Source organism: Corvus hawaiiensis, chromosome 4 (genome assembly GCF_020740725.1).
Source record: "Corvus hawaiiensis isolate bCorHaw1 chromosome 4, bCorHaw1.pri.cur, whole genome shotgun sequence".
NCBI lineage: Eukaryota > Metazoa > Chordata > Aves > Passeriformes > Corvidae > Corvus > Corvus hawaiiensis.
The window spans coordinates 61,224,814-61,238,118 of NC_063216.1; the positions used below are offsets into that span (position 1 = coordinate 61,224,814).

A 13,305-nucleotide genomic window follows, 5' to 3' on the forward strand; every position below is an offset into this window, starting at 1 on the left:
CCGGCGCGCCGCGGCATTCCCGCCCTGCCGCCGCCTGGCCGCGCGCCGCCGCATGCAAATGAGGGCTCTCCTCATTGGGTCGCCCCAGGAGCCCTTTGAAAGGGCGCCCGGCGATTGGCCGCGCGGCAGCGTTAACGCACACGGGAGAATCTCCCCCCAGCCCTTTTTTTTTTTTTTTGCCGCTAATGTGTGATGCGTTCCTCTCAGACGGTCTGTAACTCTGCGCGCCGGTTACTACAGAACAAGTAGTTCCCAGCCCCCCGCCCTCCCCGTGCCCGCCCGTGCGGCGGGGCGGGACAAGGACGCTGTAGTCGCGGCCACCGCCCCACGGGGGCTCCGGCGCAGAGGGGAGGGGGCGGCGGAGGCGGTGGGGAGAGGTGTTCCCCCCCTCCTCCCCCGCGGAGGGATATCCTGGTCGCGCTCGCCGCACTCTGCCCGCACCAAAATATTGGGAGTTAAGAGGCGGCTCGGCGGCGCCGCCGGCTCAGAACCGCGCGGGCAGCTCGGCGGCGGCGCGGTCTGTCCTCCGCCCGCCACGGCTCCACTGCGGCGCCCAGCCCGCTCCTGCCGCCGCGGCCCCTGCAGGGGCGGGCTCCACGCGCGGACCCGGAGCTCCCGGACTTGTCTGTCTCTGCGGAGGGTTCTAGTTCTGCCTGCGCTTGCCTGCGCCCCGAGCGGCTTTCGCCGGGTGGAAGAAGGAACGCGGGAGCGGCGCGTTCGCTGACTGCGTTTCTCCGGAGGACTTTGTGCGACCGACGCCTGGACTGCTGCCGGCGGGGACCCCTAAGGATTCCGTGGGTTCCCGCTCTTGGCCGAAGAAGGAGCCGCACAGAAGCTTTCCGCGGCCCGCCGCCCTCCGCCGGCTCCGGGGAGAGGAGAGCCGCGCTGAGCCGGTAGGACGCCGGCGGAGCTGCCGTGGGGAACTCGCCGTTTCCCCCCCCCTGCCCTCGGAAGATGTTGCTCTCCAAGTTCGGCTCGCTGGCGCACATCTGCAGCCCCAGTATGGACCACTTGCCGGTGAAGATCCTCCAGCCAGGTACGCGGCTGGGCTGTCCCCTGCCAGCGCCGCGCCGGAGGGCGCGGACCGGCCCTGCGTTACCGGGGTATCGGGGTCGGCGTCTCGCAGACCCCGGAGCTGCGTTTATTTCCTTATATTTATGTCTTTTTGTTATTCAAGGAGATTACTTTTAAAAAATAAAGCCTTGGTCGGAATCAGGGCAGCGTATGGGTCCGCCAGCCAGAGCATTTGTGGGCTTTTTTTTTTTTTTTCTAAATTTATTTTTATTGTTCTTCTTACTATTATTGTTATTCGGGCGCAGCGCGGCTGCGGACACTAACACGGGTGTTTCCCTCTCTTTTCCGCAGTGAAAGTGGAAAAGGAGCCGTTTGATAAAGTCTACCAGGTGGGCTCCGTGCTGGGCAGCGGGGGCTTCGGCACCGTGTACGCGGGGAGCAGGATCGCCGACGGGCTGCCGGTGAGGCACGGGGCGCTCGGGCGGGGGCGGCGGGCGGGAGCGTGGCGCGGGAATCTGCGGGCGCGGGAAGCGGCGGGCGCGGCCGGCCCGGCCCTCGGCGGCGGGGCGCAGGCTGAGCCCGCCCCGCCGCTCACGGCGCCTCCTTTCTCCGCGCTCCGCAGGTCGCCGTGAAGCATGTGGTGAAGGAGCGGGTGACCGAGTGGGGCACGATTGTAAGTACCCGGGGGAGCTCCGGGGGTGCCGTGGGGCTCCGCCGCGGCGGGGCCATTGTGTGGGCGGCGGGGCCCGCCCCGCTGGCGCGGCCTCTGCGTCGGGAGGGAATTTGGCGGGGGTTCGCCGCCGCAGCGCCGCGCCCGCCCCTCGGACTGCGGCAGCGGCGGAGGGGGCCCGCCGGCCGCGCCCTCCTCCCCGCCCTGCACGCCCTCCTCCCTCCCTCCCTCCCTTCCCCGCCTCCCTCCCCTCGGCGAGGGGGGGCCCCGGGCCGCGCCACTCCCCCGCTGACCCGCGCCCCCCTTTCTGCCCAGAGCGGTATCATGGTGCCCCTGGAGATCGTCCTTCTCAAGAAGGTGGGCTCCGGCTTCAGAGGGGTCATCAAGCTGCTGGACTGGTACGAGCGGCCCGACGGGTACCTGATCGTTATGGAGCGGCCTGAGCTGGTGAAGGACTTGTTCGACTTCATCACGGAGAAGGGCGCCCTGGACGAGGAGACGGCCCGCGGGTTCTTCCGGCAGGTGCTGGAGGCGGTGCGCCACTGCTACGGCTGCGGTGTGGTGCACCGGGACATCAAGGACGAGAACCTGCTGGTTGACCTCCGCACAGGGGAGCTGAAGCTCATTGATTTTGGCTCGGGGGCCCTCCTCAAGGACACAGTTTATACTGATTTTGACGGTACGTGTCCACCGCCCTTCCCGTGCCCCTCCCGGGGTTATTCCCTCTCTCTAGTTGCCACTTAGCCCGTTCCCAGTGACCGGCCACAGCAAGCAGAGCCCCTGACGCGGGTGTTCATATCAGGTCTATCGGTAATGGAAACCCGTGGACCCGAAGTGGCTTAGGGGTGTTCAGTTGCGTAGGAAAGAAGCGATTCCAGGCAGTGACGCAGCAGTTTATGTTTCCCTGTCTTGGAAAAAGCGGGGTTTTTTTCCTAGAGGGCGATCTGTTTACATGGAGGTTTTGCCAGTGTCGGATGTTTCCATGTGTGGATATGCAATTTTTATATGCAGTGCCTTTTTTTAACTCGGAGTGGTACCTCCCCCACTCCCATTCTGCCGGTGTCCTGGAAATCCCGCATTGCAGATTTTAAAGGGATGGGAATAATTGTACTCTCTCGAAATGACTTGCCGCGGGGGCTAGGGTCGATGCTTTAGAGGTGGGAAAGCTGAACATAAGCCAGCATGTGACCAGAGGGAGCATTTCCCCCAGTCCTTGGAGTGTGACTGATGTAACCGAGGTCTCGCTCCCCCCGCCCCCAGCTGCCGCACTCACATCTGTTTGTTGTGAAACCCGAAGCCCCGCTGCACGTGACCCTCGGCATCACGAATTCCCCGTTTTGTTTGGTATCCAAGGAGCTCTTGGGCACTGGAGGAAGGGGAAGAGGGGCGGGTTGGGAAAAGCTGCTGCATAGAAGCCCCGGGGGGGGGCCTTAAAAACGTAGAAATCGTAAGCAGCCCTATTTTGTTTACTGCCCTGTGGAATTGGATAAAGCAGATTAGCCCCGTGTAATACGGGCAGACCTGAGTTTCACCTTCTTGTCGCCCTCTCCTCCTCCCCGCCAGCCCCCTTTGTCCTTTTGTGTCTATTTTTGGTGTGATGCTGCAGACGACACGTGGTCAGTGAAAGGGAGCCCGCCTCAGTAAACAGTCAGCTGATGGGGCTGTGTTATTCCTTGCAACAAAATAGAACAACCGGATGGGCCAAGTCTGTTGATGGTGTAACCCTGCAGATGACCTGAAATTACACTGTTAATGGCTTTGGCTTGTAAAAAATTTAAAGCTGTTTAGTTTTTTGGGTTTGGTTTTTTGTTTGGGTTTTTTTTTTGTTGCTGTTGTTGTTGTTTGGTTGGTTTTTTTTTAATTCCCAAACGCCAAGTTTTTGAATTTAATTTCGCTTTGCCAGAAGGAGCTGAACAATGGGGAAACACTTTAAACTTTTACTCTAATAGTGTGTATTTTTCTGCTTTCAGGAACGAGAGTATACAGCCCTCCAGAGTGGATCAGATACCACAGATACCATGGGCGGTCAGCAACAGTATGGTCTCTGGGAGTTTTGCTGTATGATATGGTTTGTGGAGACATCCCTTTTGAGCAAGATGAAGAAATCTTGAGGGGACGATTATACTTCAGGAGAAGAATTTCACCTGGTAAGTTCTATAGAAGTTAAGTGGGTTTTCTGGTTTTGGGGTTTTTTTAATAGTCCTGTAAATTTGAGCTTGTGTGGGTGGATTTTTGTTATTAAAAAGACAATCAGAATTGTCTTTTTTTTTGCTTTCTTAGTCTAATATGGCTTTTTTTTTTTTTATTGCAGAATGTCAACAGCTGATCAAATGGTGCCTTTCACTGAGGCCTTCAGACAGACCAACACTTGAGCAGATTTTTGACCATCAATGGATGCACAAATCTGAAGTAGTGAAGTCTGAGGACTGTGACATAAGGCTACGGACCCTTGATACTGATGTATCTAGCACAAGTTCAAGTAATGAGAGTCTGTGAATTACTAAGGACCTCGCACTGGGAGGGGGAGCTACAAGCAGAAAGACCACAGTGCTGCTGCCAATACATATGAGGGGCTAGAAAAATGCATTCATTATTCTGTAGTTGAATCTTTGTCTGAGGGACTTGATTTTGTTTTCCCCCTTTGCTGGTTTCTGCTTTGGAATGAGAGATTTCCTTTGGAAATGCTGATGTTTGGGAGTTGCAGGCCAGTACTTAGTCAAAGACTGACCTTATTAAGAAAGCAGTGACCTCTTGAATACATGGTAAACTTTTTTGCTCTCATAGAGCCTGGACTAGATTTTATTTGCTTTTGAGTGCCTTTTTGAAAGCTGCTTCAGTGGGACTTTCTTTTTTGAGCTGTCTATGTCCAAAGAAGATCCAGTTCATTATAGGAATTTGCTCCCTTTAGACTCAGTGCTGGAGGAAGCAGCTCCTATGATGCATTGGAGAACCTGTTTGGTGATTGAATGAAGTAGTCCCATCCACTGGTGATGGAATACTTGAACACAGACATTTCACTCCTGCCCCCCTGCCCTTGACAAACCCAACCCACCTCTGCTGCTCAAAATATTTCCTATAGCCTGCACAGAAATATGAACAGGTATATTGGCTTCTTTATCAGAAACATTTATTCATGTTTCCTTTTATCATCTCTACCATTGGGCATGAGAAGCCCCTTTCTCAACTCCCCCCGGCCTTTTGTCACCCTGCGAGTCTTAAAGTATGTATGGGCATGTCGAATGCACAATCAATGCAATATTCAAGGACTTCTACTTTTTTTTTTTTCCATACCTGTATAATGTGTTTATGTAAGCTTGGTTTTTCCATGTACTATACAGTTATTTATTGTTTGAAATTTAGAAGACCTCCCACAGTTTTCAACTGTGGCTATTTATTTGGTTAATTTATTTGGTTAGAGTTATTCAACACTGTGCTTTCCCCTCCTTCTCCCCATGGGAATTCTAGTGGTTTGCCCATGGCACTTTTTTTCTGCATTCCTGTCAACTTTTGGTTAAAAAAAACTAAAAAAAAAATTTCTGACCTTACCAGTTTTTTGTTGGAAGATGGGAAATTGTTGTACAAAGTCTAATTTAAGGGAAATAGAATGACTTTTTTAAGTTAGTCAGTATGCCTTTTGTCTGGTATTAATGTACCAGAAGTGTAAAGTAATGCTGTTTGGAAGGGTTTTAAATTATTGACATTGTACAGTCTCCGTGCATTGGCTCTGGAAGGTAGAGTGGCAGAGTCATAAACCTTAATTTATTTTAATAGCTGTGTTTCTGTGATCTGGTTGCATTTATGCAGCTTGGATTTGGATTTTTTTTCTTCTGTTTAACAGTGTGAAATGTATGGAGATCATATTTTTTATACAGGTATTTCAATTAAACTTTTTGTATATAACAGTTCTGTGTTTGTGTACTTTTATCTTCACTGTTACTTGTGATGAACTGGGGAGCACCAGCTCAAGCCTTGTTAAAGGCCTGCAGCAGCTGACCCAGAGTTACTAGATGGTCTATGCCATTAAGCAGTGACCATTTTGAAAGAATTAAGCAATCCATCACCTGAGCTCTATCTACTCCTCAATCACTGCGTTTGATGTTGGACTGGGGAAAGGAGTACAATACAGCAGCACTGATGGCCTACATAAAAGGGAATTGGCCCTGTAATTGTGGGACTTTTACCTCTGTCAACACTGAATATCAGTGTACTTGTCCTTAAGTACAACAAGGAAGGATTTCTGTAGCTGCTTGTGGTTATTGTTTCCACAGTTGATATGTTTACTTTCCATTACATTCAGTTTCCTTCTTCCTGCATACACCTTCCTTCTGGGGGTGGATGAGGACTTCCTGTGCCTTTATGGGAAAGGGACAGCATTTTTGAAGATCAGGGCTACTGTTTTCCTTCAACTCCCTTAGATGATCAAAAAAAGACTGGTGTGTCTGTCACTTGGTAAGAGTACTGGGGAGCATGTGCCATTCTCACCTATAGCAAAGGACAAAGAGAAATGTCCTCAGCATTCATCTTCACACGTTGGGAATCAAGTCCTGCAGATTAACGATTTTATCCTCATCTCTCTGCAGCCAGAGACTGACCTGACTTGGTCTTTTTGCGGGGGTGGTAGCGATTACTAGGTTTAACTACCACAGATGGATCTACGAGGTATATTTGAGGATGTGTTCAGTCGTTAAAGGTGCTTTGTAGTTGTCACAGTAAAGGGCTAGGCTTAGAATCTGTTGGTTTTGTTATTTCCCTTTCTGGGGATCTTTCTGCCAGCTCAGCTCATCTGCTATTATTTTGGTTCCCTATAGGGAATATCCCACTGACATCACATCAGTCTCCTGTTGCTAACTAGTTCAGACTCAAAATGCCAATGAATAGCGGGAGGTAAATGTGAAGAAAAAAGACCATTTTTGGTCTGCACTTTTCTGATGTCATGGAGGGCAGGTGTGTAGCTTTTTCTTGGCCATAAAAAGGAAGCTCAAGTTACTCTAGTCGGGGGGAAAAAAAAACCTAGCCACAGTTATGTCCATCAATTTGTTTTCTATTTTTTCTGATTTTGTTCCTTTTTTATTTTAGAATTGTTTCTCCAGTTTTTAATGACGATTTGTACATATGCTAAACCTAGTCCCTGAAAAACTCAGTTCCCTATTGTTGGAATTCTATTCACAGAAATAAAAGATTCTACAGTTAAGATTGCTTAGGATACGGATTTTTCCATGAGAAAAACACTTAAAAGTGAATATTTTGAGTTTTGCTTTGGAATGAGAAATTCCTTTTGCTTAAGAGGGGAGGTATGCTACAGGAGAGGTGATCCCAGCACCTACTGCACTTCTTTAGGGAAACGTGTTTCTAACCACAAGTGCTCCCTGGAGAAATTCCAGTCGCTGACAGTAATTAACATCTTCCACTCCAGCGGCTTCACATGTTCACAGCTGTTCTGAGGGATGGCAGCGGGGCTGTACGGGTGAGCTTCAAAGGGCTACCAGAAAAGCGATTCTAAAAACACATTTGTAAAGCTATTGTTGATTGCTGAGCTAGGGACTTTCAACATTTCCACAGGAGCTGTTACTTTCCTTAGCTTCACTGAGAATCAGCGTTGAAATGCTCTGTTTTGAAACATAAAAACTAGGTTTTCACCTTTTGCTACTGAGGCAAAATGCATTAAAAGGATAAAGGTCAAAAGGACAGGGGCAGGAGTGCTGACTCCCCTCTGGGATTAGCTCAACATAAAAGGTGCACTTTCAGTGCTGCACAGGCAGCTTTGGTTGTGAAACTCCCCTGTACACTAATAGAAGCCATGTGGCTGAAACACCATAGACTGAAAGTAATGATTTGTAAAAATAGCTTTTCATTACAGTTGAAAGTTGGAAAATGATGTGTTAATATAGTTCCATTAGCTGAGTGTTTCTGCCAAAATGAGCAAGTCGGTGACAGCTCTTGGTTTCTCCTGTGCTTCTATCTGGTATTAATATCATTAAATGTTATTTCTCCGGGATCCTCCTTTTCATGCTCTCTCCCCACTAGGCTGGTTTTCAACAGCACAAAGCTTGAAAAATAAAATTCAGCAGGTCATTCATATCATTTAAATCAGGGCCTGTTTTAACCTTGAAAAATTGATATAGCAATAATCATACCTATGCATGTATGCATGCTACTGGCTTCATAACAGATATTTTAAACATATTCTAATCCTGAAATATCTCTAACAATGTAGTGTTTTGTGTAATTCATATCTCCAATAAAGCTCATTCCCCTGAGTGCATAACCATACACTCTCTTATTTTCTTTTTTTTTTTCTTTTTGTTAACTGAGTTTATATTTACTGAAGCAGCTGAACAAGAGCCCTTTGAACATAGAACTATCGAAGGATGTTAGGAAGATTGACTAGGGTGTGTTCTCACCAAACACTTATGGTTCTCTCTCAGTGGTTTACTGACCTCTGTTGGTGAAATTAAAGTACATGTTCCAAAAATGATGATACATAAATTGTGGAGATTTTAAATCACCACTGGCTGATATTTTTACCCATATCTATGGTATATATAGCTATGACTATGGCTAATACTTAATTAACTCATAATGCTTGAAAGGATATTTCATTAAAAAATGAAAAATTTTAAATTACTACAAATGCGAAAATAGCTTCTCAATAAAAATGGGAGAGGGGAATATGTATTCAAAAGGTTGTCAAATCTGCATCTGATGTTATAGTGCTAACCTGCCTAGTGTGCCCCCGGTCACCTACATGACTCTTGGCATGAGCGTTTACAAGCATATTAGGGCTCATTCTTCCACTTCATTTCAGTAACCATGAGAAGCACTTGTCTTCTGGCATGCAGATGGGCAGTAATTCTCAGTGGTGTAACTAGATAACAGAATGCTGTGGCCCAATCAGCCTAGTGTTAGTGGAATTTTTTCTACTAACAGCAGTGATGCTACAATTTGTAGCAGAAGTCAAGATGGCAGCATTTTCGTCTCATGGCAATACAGTTTTTGATGCTGTCCCAAAATTTTCTCTGCTTGTAAATTTGCTATTACTTAGCTTCATGGTTGTCTGTGATTTAAAAATTTAATATGTTTTTGCCTGCAGCATCCCTTCAGGTAGCTGATTTACCAGAGACATATTAAGCTTTGGTGTTATTGCAGAATTGCTGAACAAAGTGATAAGGAGGTCACAAATCCATGCAATTAAAAATGAACTTAAATCTGTATAAGACAGGATTCATAATTATTTTCAGAGAAAGTTTGTCTCATAACTGGTGAATTCATGTTATGACTAAAAAATGTGTCCATATAGACATACCAGCTCTTTTTTTTTGATGAAGTGACTAGAGAACTCCAGAGCTGTGGTGTAACTCAAAGCAAAATGAGGAGCAGAAACATACATCCATTTAATTCTTGCAGACATTTTCTTAGCTTGCAATTCCACTCCTTCTGTTCCAATAAACTTAAAAGGTATTCAATCTTTGTGTCCTTTACTGCTCGTAATTATTATTTGTAATACAGCCTGGCACACTCAAGTTTTAAGAAACATTAAGTGGTTTCTAACTCTGATAAAATCGGCATGTTTATATCTCAGATGCTAGGATTTCCTTTTCCTTAAAATGCTATGAAGGAAATTACTTGCCTGTGGAAACATTCTGCTTACATAATAATAAAAATTCAATATAGGTCTCAGATTAGCTGTGTTTAAGATCTAATTAATATGGTCTTAGTAAGAATGTTATCTATTATAGCTAATACTCTGCTAATTGACTGCACAAACCATTATGTAAAAAGCTGCTTATACTAGTCCACTAAGAGAATTAGTGAGATGCATACTTCGACTTGCACTGTTTCTCAGGTAAGTCTGTGTTAAACATCAAAATTAGAATTAAGTCATAGGCAGAAAAGTAACTTGTGGATCAATATGATCCTTTGTTTACTATTAATGACTCAGCAGTCACTTTAAGTCTCCAATCAGGAGTATGGAAAGATTACAGAAAATTATACAGAAAACTGAGTATTTTGCTCTAATATGTACAGAATCCTGAAGCAAATGTTTTGTTATTTTATGAATAACTGTCTGTGTAATAGCTAGGTGGACTTTTTTTTTTTTTTTTTTGGTATGTTAGTTCTACTGAAAAAAAAAAGCTCTTTTGTAGAAAAAAAAAGGTTTGCTTGAAACACTTATTCTGGTAATTATGAATAGTCTGGTGTCAGGCTTCAAGTTTATCTCTCCACTTTTCTGCTTCCCTTCTTTTAGGACAGGAAAATCTAAGCATCAAATATCAGTCTATTTGAATTAAAATATATAAACATGTTAACAAGCATATGTTACAAAAGATTGGAGTGGTGATCCCCCATAATTTTTTTTCCCAGAAGTTTCCAAGCCTAATAGAGTCATGAAAGTGAACAGTCTCTTTCAAGATCATCCTAAGGAAAGATGTCCATTACCTGGGGAGAAATACTCCTGTGTTCATACTCCATGCAAAGATTTTGGGGGGGGAGAGGGGAGGGTTGTTTGTTTGTTTGTTTATAATAGCTAAGTAATATCAAAAGCCTTAAAATACAAAGATTCACATCAGCATAGAAAAGTGTAAGAGATCACTACTTTGCAGAGCAAAGTTGTCTATTGTCCAGGCAGATAGATAAAAAACTTAATCCACAGGAAGGCAGGTTAAGATGTGGTAAGGAAGAGTTTTATATCTATAAGGCTAGTTGAACACCAGGGTAAACAGACTGTGTAGTAAATCAATATTTTTAGAAACAAGCATTTTTCATAAATCATCTAGAAGTTACAGCTAATTTAAAATTACTTTGAATTTCATCAGCCTAATTATCTTGAATGACAAAGAGAGGTTCCAGTCACAACATTCATGTGCTTCTTGAACCAATATAAAATTTATTGACAGTGCTGGTTTTGCTACTGGCAAAACCAAAAATTTTAATGCAGATTTGAGTTAATCAATAGAAGTAGTGACAGATTTTCTCATGATGGTGAGGCTATGGGGCTACTGACCTTTCCCAAAGCCAGCATCAGCTAAATTGTTCCTCCCACTATCCCTTCCTTTTGCTGCTGCACTGATATTAAGATCGATAAACTGTTATCTCTGATAGCAACCCAGCGTGAGGGAATGTGCGCAACCGCTTGGGTCTGGGATGTGATGGAAGAGAGATGGTACTGCTGAAGAAAGGATATGTGTAATAACAAAATTTTCTCTAGTCAGTACCAACAAGCATACCCCCTAGTTTCTATTTGATAACTTCTGCATCAAGGAATTTTTAAGGAATACGACAAATCCTGCTATTTTTAACCTTACATGCAAATTACTTTAAATGTCTTTTCTTCAGCTTTTCTTCAGGTACTGAGCATTTGCTTGAGAGGTATACAGTACCCCAAGTACTGATGAAGTGAAAGAACTAACATGACTCAGAATCCTACACAGGTCAAAACTTAATTCATGACTATATTTATGTATCTCAACAGTATGCCCTACTTTTTAACCAGCTTCACAGGTACATTTGCAAATGAGAAAATACATTCAATATTTCAGAATTGTTAATTGGCGACAACACTTTACAGCTATTCATGAAGAAAAGATAAGTTGCAGTGAGAAAAAGTAATGCAAATAAATGAGTTATCATCATTGCATTTATTGTTTTATCTCAAGATCTATGATTTTCCTATTTCTCTGTCATTTTGAGTCTTCAGCTGGCATGAGCTCCATTGTCCTCTCTAGGATATTTTTACCAGTACTCATAGTTTAATATGTAGGATTCCCATATACTTAAAGGAAAACTTCAGCAACTGATCTTGAAAATCTTGAAAATCTTGGTCAGTCCCTGTGTAAACCATGAATTTTGAGTGCATTTTAAAGATACACTGTTCCCAGTTTAGTGCTTGTTGTGGTGATGCACTCAAGTAGCTCTAATAGCTGAGGATCACCATTTCTCTGACAACTCCTAGCCAAAACACTCTTGGTGGTATGTGACCCAATTCTGCAGTTCTTGTAAAAAAATTCCAATCATTTCAAGGGGGATTTTGTCTGTGTGATAACTACAGAGCTATCTCTTAACTCGTGACAAAAGAATGCCTGCCCCAGAGAGAAAATAAATAAGAAAGCCTGAAGTTGTAAAGAAAACTTCTCCTGCAATGCTGAAAAGCATAGAGAAAGGAGCCCTTCTGTCTTTCAGAAGTCATAGCTGCCTCTGTAAGACAACAAATGTTATTTGGACCGCAAGGTCAAGGTAACTTGAAAGAAAAGTAGAGCATAAAAACTATGTCAAAACCTGAGTCCTTGGTGGCATTTTTGTTAATACCACAAAGAGCAGTTACTCACCCCTGAGATTAGCTCAATTGGTTAGAGCATGCTAATAACACCAGTTTTTTTCCCATGTAACTGCCTGTTGGTGTGAAAAAGGGTTCATAACCATGTTGATCATAATTTATACCTCTCTTTTCCTCTGCCGAACAGAATTTCATTAGTCCCCAGCTAATGGCACGGTCCAACTCCTTTTATGGCTTGAGACAAACTCCTACCGATACAGGTGATGAGAGGAACATGTGTGAGTCACAGTTTCAGAACAAATAATACACACTTTCATATTCTTTACTAAGTTACATTCTTATTATTTAATATTATTTTAAAACTAATGTTGTCATGGCAAAAACTGCACTGGTGACAATAGTTCTTTTCAACCAGATAGTTTTCACAGTCCTTTAGAAACTGCATTCACTGATTATGAATATATATATATGATAGCAACTTTTGTCTACATCTTACTGCCATCTTATATTATAACTTTCTTAATTCCAGAACAAAGTAATATAGTTGACAACACTGAATATTTAGCCAGACCTGAAATTAATTACTCTTTCTCACCAATTTTTCTGTTCTCTTGGAAAACTTTGAATTTCTTTAATGGAAATTTCGAATGACACAAGTTCATATATATGACTATATATATAATATTTCAAACTCCTATAGTAGGTCTTCTCCAATGAACAGATTAGTTCAATTGAAGCTCACTGACAACTGAGCACCACAAATGGTGGTCATGAAGGCAATATTAAAAAGTCATAAAGAATCCCTGGACAAACACAAAATTATCAGAGGTGCAAATGAAGTTCTCCCTAGTCTTGCAGGTGGCCAGTACAAAGCTTGCATGGCACTGGAGACAAACTGGAATGGAAGATACTTCAAATAGCATAGTGATAAGGCATCAAATGGCTTGGTGCTGGTTTTCTGCAGGGAAAGATCATTTCACCTTGCACAGGAATATGTTTGTTCTTGAGTCCTGTACTTCTGCTCTCGGCTGCTAAAATTCAAGATAATTGGCTTAGACCTGGAAAAAAATACAAACATTTGTGTTGAAATGAAAGTATCTTGACATATCTAGATTAACATTTACAATGCTGTTAACTGACTCAAGCTAATGCAATCAACTGAGGGGATTTGAAAGTCCAGATTCACAGACTTCAGCTAAGGGATTGTCTAAACAAATCTACTGCAAGTAAATTTTCCCAGGTAAATTTTTGAACTAACACCTCTTTGAGGACATTGAATAATAACAAGTAGTTAATTTTCTCCTTTTTCACTAGTTTTATGTAAATCGTGTTTGAGAACATTTGTTGTCGT

The 13,305-nt window shown here is 43.9% G+C and overlaps 1 protein-coding gene across 1 annotated transcript; it reads left to right on the plus strand.

Moving 5' to 3' along the window:
* Positions 1 to 483: 483 nt before the first annotated feature.
* On the plus strand, positions 484 to 5,586 carry PIM3 (Pim-3 proto-oncogene, serine/threonine kinase). The gene is made up of 6 exons (XM_048302092.1): positions 484 to 1,036; positions 1,366 to 1,475; positions 1,637 to 1,687; positions 2,000 to 2,363; positions 3,655 to 3,831; positions 3,996 to 5,586. The coding sequence occupies exons 1-6, from the start codon at positions 955 to 957 to the stop codon at positions 4,178 to 4,180; spliced, it is 969 nt and encodes a 322-aa protein (XP_048158049.1). The 5' UTR covers positions 484 to 954; the 3' UTR covers positions 4,181 to 5,586.
* The last annotated feature ends 7,719 nt before the right edge of the window (positions 5,587 to 13,305 follow it).